Source organism: Mizuhopecten yessoensis, unplaced genomic scaffold, assembly GCF_002113885.1.
Source record: "Mizuhopecten yessoensis strain PY_sf001 unplaced genomic scaffold, ASM211388v2 scaffold11033, whole genome shotgun sequence".
Lineage (NCBI taxonomy): Eukaryota > Metazoa > Mollusca > Bivalvia > Pectinida > Pectinidae > Mizuhopecten > Mizuhopecten yessoensis.
Genome location: NW_018408845.1, coordinates 505,856 through 525,329, shown reverse-complemented (window position 1 = coordinate 525,329; position 19,474 = coordinate 505,856). Strand labels below are relative to the sequence as shown.

Here is a 19,474-nt window from a genome sequence, read left to right as displayed (position 1 = left end):
CCCCCCCCCCCCCCCCCATAACGTTGTACTATTCGACACAGGACGGAACGCTCTCATACAACATGGCCGCTAGTCGACACAGGATAACACGCCCTCATTGACATTATCTCCAGTCAACACAGGACGACACGCCCTCATTAACATTGTCACTAGTCCAAACAGGACGACAGACCCTCATCCAACATTGTCAGTAGTCCACACAGGACGACACCCCCTCATAAACATTGTCTCTAGTCAGCACAAGACGACACGCCCTCATTAACATTGTCACTAGTCCAAACAGGACGACAGACCCTCATCCAACACTGTCAGTAGTCCACACAGGACGACACACCCTCATTGACATTGTCGCTAGTCAACACAGGACGACACGCCCTCATCAACATTGTCTCTAGTCAGCACAAGACGACACGCCCTCATTAACATTGTCACTAGTCCAAACAGGACACGACAAGCCCTCATTAACGTTGTCACTAGTCCAAACAGGACGACAGGCCCTAATACATCATTGTCAGTAGTCCACACAGGACGACACGACCCCGTACAGCATTGTCAGTAGTCCACACAGGACGACAGACCTTCATTCAACATTGTCAGCAGTCCACACAGGACGCCACGACCCCATAGAGCATTGTCAGTAGTCGACACAGGACGGCAAACTATGGTTCAATTCCATTTATAACCATTATACACTTTAAGAAGTTTAAACGATCGAAGGCAAAATTGAACAATCCACTTAAAATTATTAATTGTTATAATCTTTAAGTTAATGGTAATGCAGAATGGCTTTATGAAGTAGCAAACGAAGTGCAACTGGAAAAATGTCTACACCTCACTTCAGTGTATAGCAAACAAGTTTTTGAAATATTTTGAATGTACTTGGATAAGTTGGACAGTTTAAAGTTCTTCAAATCTCATGATTATATCGATAGGATCCTCGGTAAAGGGAAGCTCTACATTAAGATGTTCAGCCAAACTTTGAATTGAATACATGTTATTGGTTATGTGTGACTGAACTAGGGCCTCGTTGTATCGTCGCTAATATTATGAGAAGTTTGCTCCTCAAAATATGTATACACTGTACTTTCAAAAATATAATTTGTTTTCTTTCTTTATTGGGGTTTATTCTCAATTCATTCATATCTATAGCATTTCTTTATGTTTAAGCATGCATATTGTCATGAAGTGGGGTTGTTGCTCTAGTGGGCGTTGGCTAACAAACACACTTATGATGTTAAAGAAAAGAAGCTTTTATAATTTCAATTTACCACTCAAGGTTAAAACAAAGACCTACTATTTTTTAAATAACTGATAACGTTTTGAAGCGTTTTGAGATAAAAAAAAAAAATCCCCGTCGTTTTAAAGTCAATATTGATTGTCCTTGTGTAAAAAGAAAGATGAAAAAGATGGGACAGCAAAGAAAAACTGATAAGAAACGCGTGATATTTGTATAATTTCCTGTAATAAAGTACTGACGCTAAAATGTGAGAGTGAAATATGATTTTATAAATTTATTTCCACCGCATTCAATAATAATAGTAAAACCAGACAAATCCATTTAAAGTGATCTGTAAAATGTCATGATTCAAGAGATCGTGATTCCGTAACAAACTCAAGGCACGTAAAGTCAAAGTAGCATGTTTCTTTCAGCGTAATTGATCACGGCCGGAGTCGATAAATCAGTTGGCCGATCCTTTATACAAATATACTTAAATTTCAATTGCTAATATGCCTGATAGCAGGAAATGACTTAATCCCGTACATATAATACATTACGATAAATCGATGTGATCATAAATTAAACCATTTATATGCTAAAAGGATAATACTATAAGAATGCAAGTATCAAAAGATTTATACGATGTAGAGTTGGTATCTTATAAAAGCAAGTCCTGATCTTTGTACAAAAACAATGTTAATTCGTACAAGAATGTAACCATTCAAAATACTTGCAGTAAGATATCCCTAAGAAATCGGCACATATATTTGTATTAGGCAAATACAAATTTTTACTCCTAGCTCTGTACGACTGTTTGTCTTATAAAACGACTTCCTTATTTTAAGTATTTACATGCATACCCATGTATTGTCAACTTGACAATTAATTACTAGTTTTTTTTAAATTAGCGTTTTTATTATTGAAGACAAACTAAAGTTTTGGAATTAGGCCTGTCGTATTTAGAAATATAAAACGTTACTGTAGTTTTGGTCAAAACAAGTAACTTTTTTTGTTTAAAACTAATTTTAAAACTAACAAGTTCTCTTTAAAGTTCTCTTTGTTATAGGATAACGGAGATTTCAATAACGGAGATTTCAATGACTGGATACAGTGTATTATTTTACTAACATTTGTTAGAGAGTTCAAGGGGCTGTAAACACGATCCCGTTAATAATTGTATATTAAATCTATATCGGTTACACTGCGCGAACCTTTTATTGTGAATAACTCGATCAAATAATGTAATAAATGTTACTGTGACACTTTATAGTGTGATATTTCTGACCTAACAGAAACAATGGCCACTAATTGAAGATCACTATTTGACTAGCAGACTATATGGTATGCATGTATCCAACCACCACGTGTATAGACAATAAAAACAAAACATAACAAAGATGTCGTGTATTGATAATTCCATTATCACACATAAAATTGATATCTCGATTCTGAACTTCGGCCGAAATATTAAGTTGATAAGTATATTTGTAGGTCAACGCTAACAGTTTATAAATAAGTTACTGACACGAACATGGCGGCTTTGTTTTTTTTATCAAGATCATTTCAATATTTATCATATTTATTTTATATTTTATGATATCATAATGATATTCTGACAAACGTTTTTGAGAATATTTCATTTCTTGTCATCACATGATCAATGGGAATTAAATCGTTATGTTTTAACTGGATTTTCTTCAGTTAGCAAGGTAATTAACAAATCGGCAACACACGTTGATCTATGGAGACAACTTAACTGAGGTTTTTTAATTCTCGAGTTGCCTCCCTTTTTCATGTATATGATAGACTCATAAGGATATGTATTATATATATAATGCTTTAAATAACGAGTTTTTATGTGATATTAATAGATTGAGGACCATAGCTACATTGTTAAATGCATTTATTTTGTCCAGACTGGTATTCTGTATTTGAAGTAAAAAGAGAAAACATGAATTAGGAAAAGTGTGGAGACATCAAAACAACATAGGAAATACATCATAAATGCCTACAAAGGCCGGAGACAAAATTATTTGATCCAGGGGAGTAAACGTTTCTTTTACCAAACATGATACTCGGTATCATGTCTGTTGTCAAATAAACAAATATGTAGGTTGTTAATATGTGGTTGATATCGAAATATTGAAATTGAAAATCAGCTCTTGATGACGACACCACAACTTCATCATATATTGAAGCCTATCCGTGAGAAGTCCTGAAGGCTACCCGTGAGAAGTCCTGAAGCCTATCCGTGAGAAGTCCTGAAGCCTACCCGTGAGAAGTCCTGAAGCATATCCGTGAGAAGTCCTGAAGCCTATCCGTGAGAAGTCCTGAAACCTATCCGTGAGAAGTCCTGAAGCCTATCCGTGAGAAGTCCTGAAGCCTATCCGTGAGAAGTCCTGAAGCCTATCCGTGAGAAGTCCTGAAGCCTATCCGTGAGAAGTCCTGAAGCCTATCCGTGAGAAGTCCTGAAGCCTATCCGTGAGAAGTCCTGAAGCCTATCCGTGAGAAGTCCTGAAGCCTATCCGTGAGAAGTCCTGAAGCCTATCCGTGAGAAGTCCTGAAGCCTATCCGTGAGAAGTCCTGAAGCCTATCCGTGAGAAGTCCTGAAGCCTATCCGTGAGAAGTCCTGAAGCCTATCCGTGAGAAGTCCTGAAGCCTATCCGTGAGAAGTCCTGAAGCCTATCCGTGAGAAGTCCTGAAGCCTATCCGTGAGAAGTCCTGAAGCCTATCCGTGAGAAGTCCTTAGTTTTGTAGTCGATTGATCAACCATACACACTTAGATTATACCGATACTTGGATCAGACACCGTTCAATCAAATGTGCCAAATAAACTACGGATGGGATGTTGTGTGTTGAAACTGCAAATAGCAACATTGAACGATTGTGAAATTGAACACGTCACGTGTGTTATGAAGTTTGTTAGTGTGGTGACTATTGTTTAAACGTTTGTTTTAAAATGCGTTCAGTATTTTTTTATATCTGATATTATCAAATGTGTAAATGGCGGATGTGTCAAGAGAATCTCAGGAAGTGACAAAAGGTGCGGTGGGGTGTGCATGGGAGTATTGTAATGTGTGAAGCTGATTTATTTGGTATCTCTTCATCCTTTCATCAGGAGATAACGGCGAACATCCCAGATTATACTTCGGGCCCTTTGGTTGTATCCTACATGTACATAGTAAAGTGAAAAGTCATAATCAACACCATGATTTACTAAAACAAAAGTAAACTTCCATGTTCTCTGAGCTGTCCCTGTCACTTTGCCCTAGCCATGTCTTTAAGTAGTGGCATACGTAACTATTACAGAGAAAAAAAGATACTGTTCGGTATTCTTAGAATCACCAAATTCATTAGTGAAAAGGATTTTTGTTTTCTTCTCTGAAGTTTTAATATGAACAATATAATCATGTAACATCAAAGTATAAATGGGATTTATTTTACTGGCAAAAAAAATTAAATACCACATGAAGGTTAGTTGCCTTTATAAATGGCTTTTTGAGACTATAAGAGTAAGGCTTATGTCATACCTATATACATAAAGCTATCGATTTGGGATTTAAATATTGGCTGATTCTATCTTGGTGGGGTAATTGATTCCTAGCGATCGATATCTAGGATATAGACTTAATCTATCCTTTTAGGCATGCTAGATGCACGTGCTGTCTAAGGATTTAGTTTTTGGTTAGATCTGCCTTGTTGGAGGATGTTGTGGAAACCTTTATGGAAGGAGATATCAGTATGAAGTATTAGAAACATGGGCCCATTTCTTAAAACTCCGGTTAGCAAAGTGAACAAAGTGAACTCCGATCATGTCTTGCGTTGTTTTCACCGATATCAAACAGATTAAAATGTATGGTTGAGAGAAAAAGCGGTGAATTGATGAAAAACAGTTACATATATTTTATCTATTAGCCATATAATATATTTGTGTTAAGTTAGAGAATATTTTATTACTGTAAAGTTGACCAAACTTTCTGGAGGTATGTCCAGTGTAACACAGGTCGCCCTCCGACCACGTATATAAGGTGGGTACCTGGTGATCACAGCTTGTTCTTTGTCTTACATACACCATTGTGGGACTCGAACGTACGGGACGGATAATAGATTATTAATTAATAACCAGTGTTATTTATGGCATACATGCTGATTTGCTAAAAATACAAACTATCAAACGAAAACAGGACAATACACAAGCAGATCTTAGTGTCAAATCTTGCCGTGCTGCAATAGGTTAGTACTCGAGGAATGTTCTAAACGTCAACCAGAAACTTCAACGTCCGTAACGTGTAAGTACCTTACTCTGTTTTATATGAACACTCTATGACGCGTGCTTTCCTTTTTCTGATACCCGGAGATATCAAGATTACGGTAGGTGAAAACTTTATTTACAGAAGCAAATATAGTTGTGGAAGATATTTCTGCTGTTTGCTATTTATCTATCCTTGAGGATATACCATTTGAATAGTATTTATTTCAAATTTTTGTTACTGCGAGTGCGTTCGTAAAGCATAATAAATCAAAATGAATATTTCGTATCATTTATCGATCGACGTTTTTTCCTTTCTCTTTAAAAACATTAATTTGGCTTCTTTTATGATAATTTCCTATTTAAATAAGTGTATAACAAAAACAACTTGAGTTACTATTTTTGAATATTAGTATCTTATTTAAACAACGAAAACTGTGATTTCATATTGTAGTCGTCTTCTTGTACTGAATCCATTACGTATGATGTATATTGTAAAACGCGAACGGTCTCTGTGTGCCACTAAGTTTATCCTACCATCAATTTTCAATGGCCGAGGATTTGTTATGATTGTGTATTTGTATGATACACTTTATGTGCTGATGTATTACATTCCGTGTGTAAACATGCCAGTAATTGGTATTTAAAAGCAAATTGTAAAAGTATTAAAAACCATTAAATGTTTGTTAGTACTCGTAAAACGAATGGTCGATTGTGTCTGGGTGCTAACACGTGTTATGCTAATCCAAGACGGATCTTGAAGATAAATTCTACATCAAGGTTTTACATGCTGGTTATATTTTTCTCTGTAAACCTCTCTGATATTTGAATATTTAAAGCTGGAATGATATTAGTTGGTTGCTCGTATAGGAATGGTCGTTTTGATGTTTTCTAAATTTGCATATAAAAGCAATAATTTGAAATAAACGAATTTGTTTTCTTCACCTCATGTCGTCAATATATCATATAACTTTAATTTTAATTTTTCCATATTGTGATTGATGCATCAGCAGAAAATAACGTGCTCTAAAAATTCATGCTGCGCAAATTTACAACATTGTGTTTAATTTAACGTATAATCGTTCTTCAATCTATCATCGTCTTTTTTAACATAAAATCGTCTGATTTTTTTTTATGTTAATAGCATTTTGAAAACATAATGATTCATAGGTTGTTTTGCATATACTAACCATTTTTTGAACATTTTATTATTCAGAACATTCAGTAACTAAGGTTGTAACCAATGTCATTAAAACAGAGGAAAAACAGTGTTGTAAGTACACCAAATGTGTACTGGATATCGTTCAAAACACCACCGATGAACACTTAGAGGCTAAATGTTACATATAGTGGAGGAATTCGACTAATAACACCTCTGTATTGTGAAGAATATATCGCGGATTAATTAAACACCAAGAAGCCCTTCACACAATTTGTTCAAACAGCACATCGACTTAGAACGACCTTGCTAATTTCAGTGCTGGGGATTTCTATTTAGATAGAGAACAGAGAAAGTTGCCTGTCTATTGGAACTCATGGCCTACTGGAAATTTTTAAGATTTGTTTTGAAGTAAGTGATAAAAGGATACTCGTATATTAGTATTTATGAGATTACACATGGATAACGTGGGAGTAAATAGATCCGTCTCATTATAATATGCTCACAATTGTCCTAATCGTCCTAATCATGTCCTAGACATATTAAAGGACACCTCATTATATCTTTCTATTTTCTAGACCTTGGTTTACCTTTTGTCCTTGCTGAATCTCTTTATTCAAATGCTTTAAAGAGTAGTTTCGTAACAGATGAAAGCCATTCACATTAATCGAATTCATTATAATATGAAGTATCGAACTGTCTTTATTCACCTATGTGTGAAAAACGCGAGAATTGGTTGTTACCGATAAAAGCTGTTTGAGTAATAGTTTGGATCGATTGAATATATATTTAAACGCCATCTATCCAGTGTTAAATAAAACTGGTTTTACTAGAGAAATTAGATTATGCTCGATCGATGGATTGCTAACTGACGTTTATTTATTTCTATATGTGGTAGATAATGATTATTTTATCTCCGGTAAACCTCCCATGTGTGTACAGGTGTTAGGTGGGGTAGCTCTGGAACAACTGTGCGTACAATGGACGACAAGAGTGGTTTGCTTTCTTTTCTCTGTCGTATGACAATGTTTTGCTATTAAGGAGGACACCGGGAGGATGTTTCATGGTTTTCTGTTGTTTAAACTGGTTAAGAGTGTAGGTAGAACTTAATCGACAGAAAAACAACATGCAATAATCTGACCAGCAAGATATCAACAGAGCGACATTAATCATGGAATCTATGTTTTAGTTTACATATCATATTGCTGACAAGAAGAGGAACGCCAGTGTGAAAACAATGGAGAGTGTTTAGTTTGTGGAATGGATAGTGTGGCACACATGGAACGGGTTTTGATGCAGATATATTAAGCATATTGTGAGGGGTGCAACGTGTTCATAATAAAACAGTGGGCTCATATTCCCTGAGTGTGAAACCCATTATTACAAGTTTGTGTAGAAAACATGACACTTAAAACTAACCGAACGGATTGCGTGCAAAACAGATCTCTACCTAAAGTATTAAGCTGAACTACAAATAAAAGTGCCGAACGACAAACACATAACACCTGTTTTATTATATACACTACTCAAAGACGATGTTTTCCAAATCTTCTGATGGCGTGACGCCCGCGGCATATATACGTTTTGTATGTTTTATTGAATAAGAAAATATCATCGATTTACTTGTACCTAAATGTGGTAAAACTAATAACATGCATTTGTAGACAACATTATTTACATGATAATTGCACTCAAAAGATATTAAAGGCGTTTCTGTCTCCAATGTAGCATACTTCTGATTTATAAGGTGTTTTTCTTGTTTCCAGACGACGCTGCAAGTCCTTGGTTGGTCTTCTGGCGCCCTAGACACCAACACAAAGGAAGAGATGACGGGCGAGGAGGGCAATGAGAAGGATGACAAAGAAAGTAAGTAATGCAACTTTGAAATCAGACGTCATAGCAGATGGTCATAGTTTGACTTTTTTTATTCCATTCTTATTGAAAGTAATCTCGACACTTTGTCAAGGTCATGCTACCATAGCCAAGGATAAATTGGATACAACGCCTACAGTGTGTGTTACTGATCTGTTTGCTGGCACTGTTGATATATTTACTCACCAGACTTTAACTTTGTGAAAGTTGAAGTGGTTGTGGACAAACAGCTCTTAGTCTTATCGTTTTCCGGGATCATGCTCTTCTGTCTGATAGGTTGTCCACTTACTCTTTTCATGACTGTTTGATAGGACACCTTGTGTACATAACGTATATCATACTTAAGTCTACATCAAAACCAACAAACAGAATGGGTCAACAAGATTCATACCCATCCGTTTTATGTTCTGACCCTGTTTTTGGTAGCCGGTCAGTTCGTTCCTGTTTAATCCTGACTTTGTAAACAATACAAATAACTATGTATTTTCAAGGTATGTCATGCTAATCAGATGAGATCGTTTTTGCAAAACCACTTTGTTCTTTGCATTGCGAAATAATAGCAGTGACATGTTATTTCAAGAAATAACTGGTCTTATCTTGTAAATCATTCCACGGGAACGTATGAAAACATTATCTGATAAATCTCAGTTAAATTTCTTTCGTGATGTCTTATTCCATTTCAGTGGCATAGTAAATGACTACAGATAAATTCAATGAAGCAGATAGAAATGTATGAAATATAGAGTAGATCCGGGCAAGTTGCTAATACTTTTGGCACGATGCTGTATGGTCAGTTCTGAAGGAAACGCGGTAGTTTAATCAAGTTTGATTAAGTTTGTGATCATATACATGTAGCTGTCAGGATATAACCTTGCTGTATCATTATCGACCGTTCATGCTACAATAATCAGTCTTGATAAACACATTACTTTAAATCATTACTTCTTATATCATGAACCATTATCAGGTGTTAAGAACCGTCTACATTATTGGCAACAAAAGAACTGAAAAAAGAACGGAGATAACTACAATTATTCATTATTTTATAATGTGAAAAAAGAAATATGATTTATTGCTCAAGTCGAAAACGTTAATAGAGTGAAAAGAAATGCAATTCATATATACCGTTACATACCATGGTATTCTATATCTTAGATATGATAAATATTCGATTGAACTTTGTAGTTTTAATGTCCATGTGGAAAACTTACTGAAAGGAAACATAACTGTGTATAACAATAATAATAATTTTCTTTGATTGTAGAGATTGAAAACTGAGTTATTGTCCCTTTATATGTCTTCGATCTTCAGTATGTACAAAGTTTACTTAGTGTGAAAGGTATTTGTTTTTTAAAAAGTAAAACAATTTCCTCTTTCTTTTCAACACGCCATTGTATAAAGCCCTGTTTTAAATGTGCCCTGGTATCCAACAACATTAGGTCGTACATAGCTTCAAGGTTAAGTAATGATCCGTCAACAGTGACAGGTATGACTCGTCAACACGGGTATTGATCCCCAGCATAACCGATAGGCCATACAATGGTCCACGTTCATGATGACAGCAACTAATAGTGAAAGAAACCCTTGTTATGATCATTGAGAGTTTTTAAATTTCAATAAAAAAACTTCTTAACGCAATTTTAGGTGTAATCGAATCCTTGTTAATAACACATAATCGAAATTTCTAAAAGAAGATTTACTTGAATATTACATCACATGTGTGAGTTTCATATTGATATTTTTGTAATAAATCAATTACATCATCACAAGTATGCTTTTCATAATTATATTTTTATAATAAATCAATTATTTTTCCCTCGAGATGTTGTATACAAACACACACACCTTATGTACACAATATATATAAGTGTTTATCATACAATACTAGTCATTTTCATTCCTCTATCCCTATATTGCCTTACATGAGTTATGTCTCTACGCTGTGCCAATACCGGCGATCAATACTTACCTCGTGTGAGAGAACCTGCACTAAATAGTGTAGGTGTAATATAATCACATTAATGCTTTAAATGCCACATACAAAAAGGGCGATGTACTCCCCTGAGTAAAATAAGAAAACATCCTATATACACATGTGCTGTTAGTGTTAAAATGTCGTGTAAATTTTATTGGATTTATTCATTTTGACTCGCATTAACATGTACACATACTTTTATAAATGCTTGACTGAACAAGATTAATCAAATAGCGACACCCGGTTCTTACATGCCAATAAAGGGAAAACACGTGTAACATGCTTAGTAGTTCCGCTAATTGTAGGTGGGTACCAGTTATTAGATGGTGTGTCACACATATACGATAACAGAAGAATTACTATGCTAACATAATAACGTACACCGAACACTTCGCTCGGCATGTTCTTTACAATTCATCAATCGTTCTAATTCCCGACGGGATCTTATAAAATGGATTACACCTTGAGGCAAATAAAACATGTTTCAATCCTCGGATCGTAATTTCTCAATTCATTTTTATTATTATTAGTAAGGTAAAAAAAAAGTATTGGTGATTTGCTGGAATCTTCGATAAATGACATTTATGTTGATTTGACCAGTTAGTAATAAATAACGTTCTTTTTATTTGAAATGAAATAAGGCATTTGTATAGAAGCATTTTCCAAATGTGTGTCACCATTAATATTATAGATATAATATGACCCTGAACATTCCTGTGTTATGTCCTATATGATATTACGTACAGCGTGTGGGGTTAGGTAGAGGGGCTATTGTCTCGTATGTCAGTGTATGAGTTATATCACTATTACATGGTATGATGGTGACTCTGTATGCTCACTGTATTAAGTCATGGCTAATACAATCACGTCATCCGTCCTCTGACCGACGCGCACACGATCTAACTTAGTGCATTGTCTTGGATATCTTCTATGGACAATTGTATTATCTCCACGTCTACCGTTTATGACAATGCTCTTTGAATTAATATGCCTTTTGTTCTTTCAACCATGCTATCGTACTAACAAAGATGTATAATTTGATACCATAGTTTCCGTCCCATATACGTTATACATAAAAAGGTCACCTGTCAATATGCCATCTCAACCGAATCAAGCATGTAATTTGTATATCTCATTGGAATAGTTAAGGTGTAATATATGTAAAATGTTATTAATACTTTATACACGTCTGTTACAGAAGAGAACCTGTGCACACTGACCAAGGTAGGTTTTATGTTTTCTTGTCTATACCTCGGGTAAAGATCCATTTGGAATTTAAAGTAAATCCGATTATACATTTTGTAATATAATGCGTATATACCACAATACATTAATGCCCAGACTGACTTCTTTTTGAACGTTACTTAGATTACAATTTGAATATGTTAAAATTCAATTGACAAAGTTAATAAGCAGGGCAGGTATAGCTAAATACACCGGCATGTCCAATGAGGTTTTTGTGTAGCGTTTATAGCCTAACAATACGAGCTCGGCTCTCCGATCTCTAGGACGGCTCGGTCAGATGGTAGTGTCGGGTTCAATAAATTATAATAAAATGAATTATAATTAGATGGTGCCGGATATTACATAGATATAGGCCGAGTATACAGCTATGCAAGGGCATATCGCGTCCTGGAATGCACTGACTGTACACTCAGTACCTTACTACTGGAGTATCACTTTTGTTTTACCTGGAGACGCCTTTTGAGTCAGGGCGTCACGGTCATTTGCAGTCAACAATACCCATAGACCAGTTAACTCCTAAGTGGAAAGTTGGAGTGTGTGTAAACGTCTTGATCTGTACTGTCAATAGTTATAGGTGTACCTACACATTCCACCGCTAGTCTTGGTACAGTGAGATCCAAACTTTTAACAAATTACATGACCTGATGGTCTATCATGGTGAAGGTGAAGCATGCGGATACTTGAATAAGAAGTGTCTTCTTAAGACGCGGAGAAGAAAGTCACAAATGAGAAGGAGGGACGGGAGGGGTTTTATAAACATATACATGGACAGTCATAGATACCGTTGCTAGAGACAAGGACAAAAATGACAGCCTTATGGAATAATGTTGATTTCCGACAGTTGGAGTTCCGGAGACTGAGTGACCAGGTCCGAGACGTCAGCATGAACCTCAAGAACAAGTTTCGAACATCCGCTTATCAGGTAAGTCTATAATCTCACTAAACGTCACAGGGGATTGGGAACTGTGATATAGGGGCTTTACAACAGTCGAGTCAGATAATCGGGGTCCAACTTTCTATAAGGTCTGTGTGAATATCAGCCAGGTAGCTATAAAATATGAACAAATTAGGACTGATCAACGTACACACAGACACGTGTAGGTTGACTCCGCTGATAATCAAGTTGTCGTGTTGTTGCTACGTAAACAACATGGCGCCCAATATAGTATATGTTAGGTGACTTGAGGTTATGTCGATCACTTATATACACGTTTAAATGTCCTGGGTGTGTGTCATTTCTTCTATAGAACGTTATAACCGTACCATACATACCATCACTTACAACCACTGTCAACTGTATGTATCCAATACTTATAATTTATTTACCTATGACTGAGATACTTCTTCTAACACGTTTGTTAATATGTACTTTAATATGCTTATGTGTGCAGTGAAAAGAAGAGAGAAAAACATATGAAGAGCAAAACGTATTTTAGTGTTTTAATATATGGTTATCGTTTTTGTATTCAGCTCACTATGTGTCAGCTGAATTCATAAACGATAACCATATACTAATGACATTTTTTGGAATAAAAAACCGTCTAAGACACAGATTTAAACGTTTGACTAAACGTTTGTATCATATAAGGACCTACGTCCATTGATATTGTAGATAGGTGTTGACGCTGCCTGTGGTCTGTGAATGTCTTCAATGTGTGATACATATTGATCAGAGAGAAAATGCAGGGTTTCAAGTGCTTTTCTTACGTAATATGTGATCATGCGATGCAGAATATCCACTTTAGTTTATTGACTATACTAGAACGTAGTCTGATGGAAATAATCAACCACAAACTTTATATAAGCAATGATCCACCGTAAATGTATTTCCACATTTTGTCAGAGCGTATATTAAATTGTACAAGATTTCTATTCTAGAACAAAACATGCTTTCTAATGCTTGAACGATTGTGTTGTGGGCATACACGTGTGTTTGTCCTTGGGCGGTATAAGCTGTGAGTCGCGATCGGAACGGGCAGTCTGCTAAAGTCCATACTGATATGATAGTATGTTACTTGGTTCAATGGTTCCAGTCATGGTTTCTATAAAGCATATTAGTATAGACTCTTGTTTTGGAGGGTGAAACTAAAACTATCAGATATGGCAGTGTTATTTGTTTGGATATTAAAAGGTTTTTTTTTATTATTATTATTATTTCTGCAAACACTCAACACCATTCATTTGTCTATATGTGCATCGAGACAACAAAATCATTACCTGGTTATTATAACGGTATTATTATCTCGTTCTGTGTATATAATATTAACTTAATTGTTTAAAGTTTTGTCAACTTAAGCTAAATTTAAATCCGTGATATCTTTATAATTATCAACACTTATTCTTAAATAGGTTTCTTCCCCTTGGAATCAATATCATTACTCTCAGATATTGATTAGAGACAGACTCATTATTTCTGCAATATTTTCCTCCAAAACATTATTTTTTTTAAACTTTACCTCCCGATTTGTTATAGCTTGTCTCTAACACTCATGGTCGAGTTGTTCAAAACTTCATCATTTGATAACCCTCGCCATTTTTTCTTTAACTGCATTACTATGATTAGAGATGACAACCAGAAATCTTATATTTACATGTTTTCTTCTTATGATCATTTTGTTTTGATCATTGTCCTTGACGTATATATTTTATTCATATATATATATATATATTTCTATTATCATCTGAATCGCTGTCAATTTCTGCTATAAAACTGTTGCCTTTTATTTCTTTTCTCCACCTGTCTTGTTCTTCTCAACATTGGTGAATGGACACTTATTGTTATAGAAATAGCAGAGTTATAATACCTATAATTTTTATAAGTTTTAACACAGATTTGCGTCTTAATTGTAATTAATTTCCACTCTCATGTCTGTCGTTGGTGTTTGGACAGACTGGCGTCTGTCTCGTGAAAGTTAGATTGATAACGGGAAAAAACATGAAAATCAGGCTTTTATCATTTAGATATCTGGGTTGCCTGACTGTCCTAAATTTCAAACTAGGCGGTGGTGGTGGTGGTGGGGGGGTTAACTAGTAGAATAGAGCAACTGGGAAAATGTTGACAAAAACCCCCCAAAAAAACATAGGGGCCGGTAGCCAGTCGATCGGAGCATGGTGGAGGTGTGATATGTCCGTTCTGTGCTGTCCTGACACTTGGAACCATTATCGACGTCTATGATTACAAGATGCATTCGCTACCTCTTTGTTGTGTTTTTATATCAAACGATAGATGATTATCACACAATGCTTTTAGTCCATTGTTCTATAGGGCCAGTGATTTACTCCGTACATGTAATGTTAGAAATCAGTATTCCGGACCGTGGGAAACCTGGCTTAATGCACGGCTTTTGTTTTAGAAAAGTCTACATTTAACAATGAATTGTATATAATATGCAGAATTAATCGGGTTGTACTCGGTAACGTCGATGCCTTATCAATAGATAAGATTGCCAATGCACAAAGACAACATTAATTAAAGCCACATTTGAAGCCTCTTTAAATCAGCGATAACCTGACCTCTTAAAGTTGGTGGTCTGCGGTAGAACGTGTTTGTTTACTGCATGGCACAAAACAACATTGAGTTCTTGGTGCAACGAGAAGGACTTGTGTCTGGTTCTGGCTCGATGACCAAAGTGTTAATAGACGAATCATTAATATGCAAGCATTGTGTATATATGTCATATAAGTATGCATGACCATTCTACGGAGTACTGTCTTGTGTAGTATTGCTTAGATCTTAGATATCCTAAAGCTTTGAATCGGTAATAATTATGTGACCAAATACAACACAATCAGAATTCCGATAAAAAAATCCTTAAACGGAAATCCCCCATCGTCCATTATCGTTTCTATTTGTTCATCTAGTGTCCCTAACACTATCGTGCTGCATAACTGTAGAGAAAGGTAAATATAAATTCATTATTGAAAGTGGTTCGCCCTATTAAAGAACAAAATAGAGGAACGAATGGCATGATGTTAAGATAGTCTCGTAATTACAATTATGGTATATACGGTTTTGTTACTCGACAAATAAAAGATATGTATCTGTATCTTTTCTGGGGAAGGGGTGGGGGGGNGTGTCCATGATCACTGTCGCAATGATGTGAATTCCCTTTCACTTAACTTCCAACTTGTAGGAAAGGTTATCCGGTCGAAGTCTCCTACCCTATAATACCTTGTTTATTGAGTTCACATTTCACAGGTGTTTCACCTCTCGAGAGCCTGTCACATCTCGATAGAAGCATTCTGTGTATCAAGTAAGCTACCAAACCAGAGCTTTCCTACTGTTACACGGCGGTGTTTTACAGTCATCATCATTGCATTCTTTATACCACTGATGAATCATGAGTAGAGCAGTAGAAAATGTTTACTTTGATTAGTCTTTTCTTTTCTGCATAGATGTACTAAATCTTGAAAAAGGTGTGTGGGTGTGGGTGTGTGTGTGTGTGTGTGGTGTGTGTGTGTGTGTGTGTGGGTGTGGGTGTGTGTGTGTGTGTGTGTGTGTTGTATTAAAAGTGATAAGTTTTAATATGTCCACATGTGCTATCTAGTGATTAAGTAAGGCATACGTTGTTTTTAATTCTTTAACTACTGTAAGCATGCGTATTTTAGCGCATTACCAAATTGTAATTGATTGGCGCATTGATGCACACGCAAAGAATGCAATAGAAAATATACAGGAACCTCAATTGGCTTACTTATAATTTCGCACAATATTTAAAGAGCGAAAGGCGCTAAATAAGACTACCGCTGAAATTTATACATTTACGGTATAGCATTTCTCTGCATGCCATAACGAAAGACTTGTTCACTGCTCCTAAGATCGACAGTGATATAATACATTTTTGTACTTGACTAGAGATGTCACGAAGGGTGCCATAGGTGGTCCGGGAAACGGGTATATAGATTCGTCTCAAATTATTTTGTGAGTTTGCATTTTGATTTGGTTTGCCTAGCTTCACGTGGTTGTGATTTTTATATCGACTTCGATGTCTGTTTTAGTCCTCCTGTGTTGCTATTGCATAATATAATTATCATTTTATCAATAATCAAAAACATATCCAGTCACTTCTGTATATATACGTATTTATAACAAACAAAATCATCAGCAGTCACCAGTGAATGTAGAAATATTTCAAGTTTCAAAGTTCCTCATTTTCAAATATATATTAATGTTAATTACCATATATCATAATATAGAATACGTCAGAGGGATCGTAAGGATTTCTTTTCTAAACGCATCACGTGATGGCGTTAATTTACCCCAATATTATATAAACGCAAATGTCATGTACTCAAGTGTCTGTTTAGTAACTATACATCACGATTCTCTATTATCAGCTATAGATATGGGTACCTCGACTAATGAGACCGTTGTGTAAAATGTTTGCCTTCCCTGGCTTACTAAAGTACAGTTAGAACTCTCATATAACGGGGAAGTTGATATGGAAGTTCAATATAGGCCATCGTTATATGTGTTCAGCTGTAGTGTTTCAGTGTCAACATTCTCTTCGCCTTCCTTAATGTGTTTGTATAGCACTAGTTCACGATGCAGATTTGTTTCAGAATAATTATTAAAATAGGATCAAGATTACCGGGGACACTTAAGGCCTAATGCCTTTTGTTAACATTTCAGATTTTGTTCATGTGAGGTTTAATTATAATCACTGATTAAACATTGAATTTCTCTCATCACGTGACCTAGCAGTTAGGGTGTTTGGAAATTTAGCTGTATGTTCTACCTGTGTGATTTGTTCTGTCTGGGTTGAGATTAGGGCCTACAGCCTTCGTTACCTGTGTGATACCTGTGTAGGCTGTCACACTCGCGCCGTCTGATACAAAGCTATCTATAAGACAAGAGCTCTCATCAATGTACGGTATTACCCCACGTGGTGTTCGGACTGTCAGGGTGGTTTCTGTGTTACAGTGATCAGTGGACATTGTTGGTAATGTTGTAACAGTGAGACTTGACACTACCGGTGCTATAACGCAGTGGATATTATATATTTATATATATACTGTTGGTTGTAATTGTTGGGATAACAAAACACTATCATTTAACCTGTAAGAATACCGTGATGTCGTAACAAATGGGGACTAAACTGGGAAACAAACGGCGGAAACGCAAGTCTGTGAGGGTAAGTTTGTCAGGTAAAATCTGGCACGATTTATTAATATGAAATTGATACCTCGTGTACTGTTATATTCCTACTTATTCATGGTCGGGCTAGTGGTATCTAGTTTCCACCTGGACTGTGATTAATTAGGCTGTGACACTCATCATATGTCTTGTCAGGTACGAGGTATTGTTAGAGGAAGTCTGATACTACTCGTTGTTATGTTTAATGTATATCGTCTTAAACAATTAAAGTACATTTGATATTGGCATGTATATCATTGCATTTCATCGAGGAATTATGTTTGAAAATCAAATTATTATCGTATCTGTTTATTTATCAATACTGGCAACCATATCGCCGCGAGATTCCACGATACCCACTCGTCTCCAGTGCAGGTATGACACATTGTGACAAAATTCAAATATATACTTCATCAAATATGATTACCTTAATATCATGCGTCATCAATGTGATGGAAAGTATTGATTATCTATAAATTGTGTGTATAATACCTGTATTGTTTAATTAGTAATCCGATTCCTTCTATGCATTTCTGACTTGTATAAGACATAACCAAGCCTACCAGTGAATATATTTAAGTCATAATTAATGATGCGTTTATGGTATAAAAATAATGAAATCGCACATTTATCGACCAAAATGATGTCTCGTCGTTCCGGTGTGTTTGCTAACGAGTGAACCTATATGCCAATAGAACAAGGTATACCTGATATAGAAAACGATCGATTACGGTAGAAATACCAGGAAGATTACAGCTTGTAGTATCTTAACAACCTATAATGGACATTTAGAATATGCCAATCAATACGTTTCAGGTCTGTTATCACCTTTCATCCTTTCAAATTCCACTAATCCATAAATAAGTTAGATTAATTACCGTGGTAAGTCCTTGTCTGGGGCGGATAATCCTCCAAGAATGGTTAGCATAACAAGCTACGAGTGACTTACAACATATAATTATTGTAATTGTTAAACTTTCTATTACTTATCATTCTAAGTCAATTGGTAGTACGAAATTGGTTTTAAAATTTGAGGATGTTATTTATAATAATTGAATTTTGTTGAGACTGTAATAGTTGAAGTAAACACGGCTGTCATAACTGTAGAAGTGTTTTGCAAACTAAAGTCATGAATCAAGACTTTGGAAGTAGGTAACATGCTACAATAGACATGCTATATTTGCATAACAACACGTTATAATCAATACTTCTTTATGCTGTTTGGTCCTGATAATATTTGGAACACTTTAGTTGAACCAACAAGATCAATCGGATATTGTGCTTATATATTAATATTCAGAAAAAATCGCTGTCCCCTCCTTTGGAAGAAATTTCTGTAAGTAAGGATACACTTACATTCTTTGTTGGTTGTCATATGGAGCAGGCATGCTATATCGTGTTATGTTAAATATGTCATCACAGCCCGTTACTGAAACATGTCATATCACATGAAGAAATATTCCGCACAGTTATCAGTTATGTGATATGTATTGTTATTTCGACATTGGGATGAAGAGTCCTTGAAATAGCAAAACCATTAGCCACAAATGTTTCAGTGTTCCGTGCATGGGTATATTGGTATCTAAGTAGTTACAATGATGAAGCGAAATCAAGCTTAT

At 35.6% G+C, this 19,474-nt stretch overlaps 1 protein-coding gene across 5 annotated transcripts in view; it reads left to right on the top strand.

Moving 5' to 3' along the window:
* LOC110464787 overlaps positions 1–19,474 on the top strand; it is a 54,915-nt gene that overhangs the window by 16,079 nt on the left and 19,362 nt on the right. For 3 of the 5 annotated variants that reach the window (XM_021520209.1, XM_021520207.1, XM_021520208.1), the window contains 3 exons: positions 8,394–8,493; positions 11,673–11,698; positions 12,561–12,641. In XM_021520209.1, the coding sequence (XP_021375884.1) occupies positions 8,394–8,493; positions 11,673–11,698; positions 12,561–12,641 (207 nt within the window). Of the gene's footprint in view, positions 1–5,318; positions 5,509–7,490; positions 8,214–8,393; positions 8,494–11,672; positions 11,699–12,560; positions 12,642–19,474 lie in introns of those variants that run through there. The other 2 variants (XM_021520212.1, XM_021520210.1) reach the window with 2 other exon arrangements.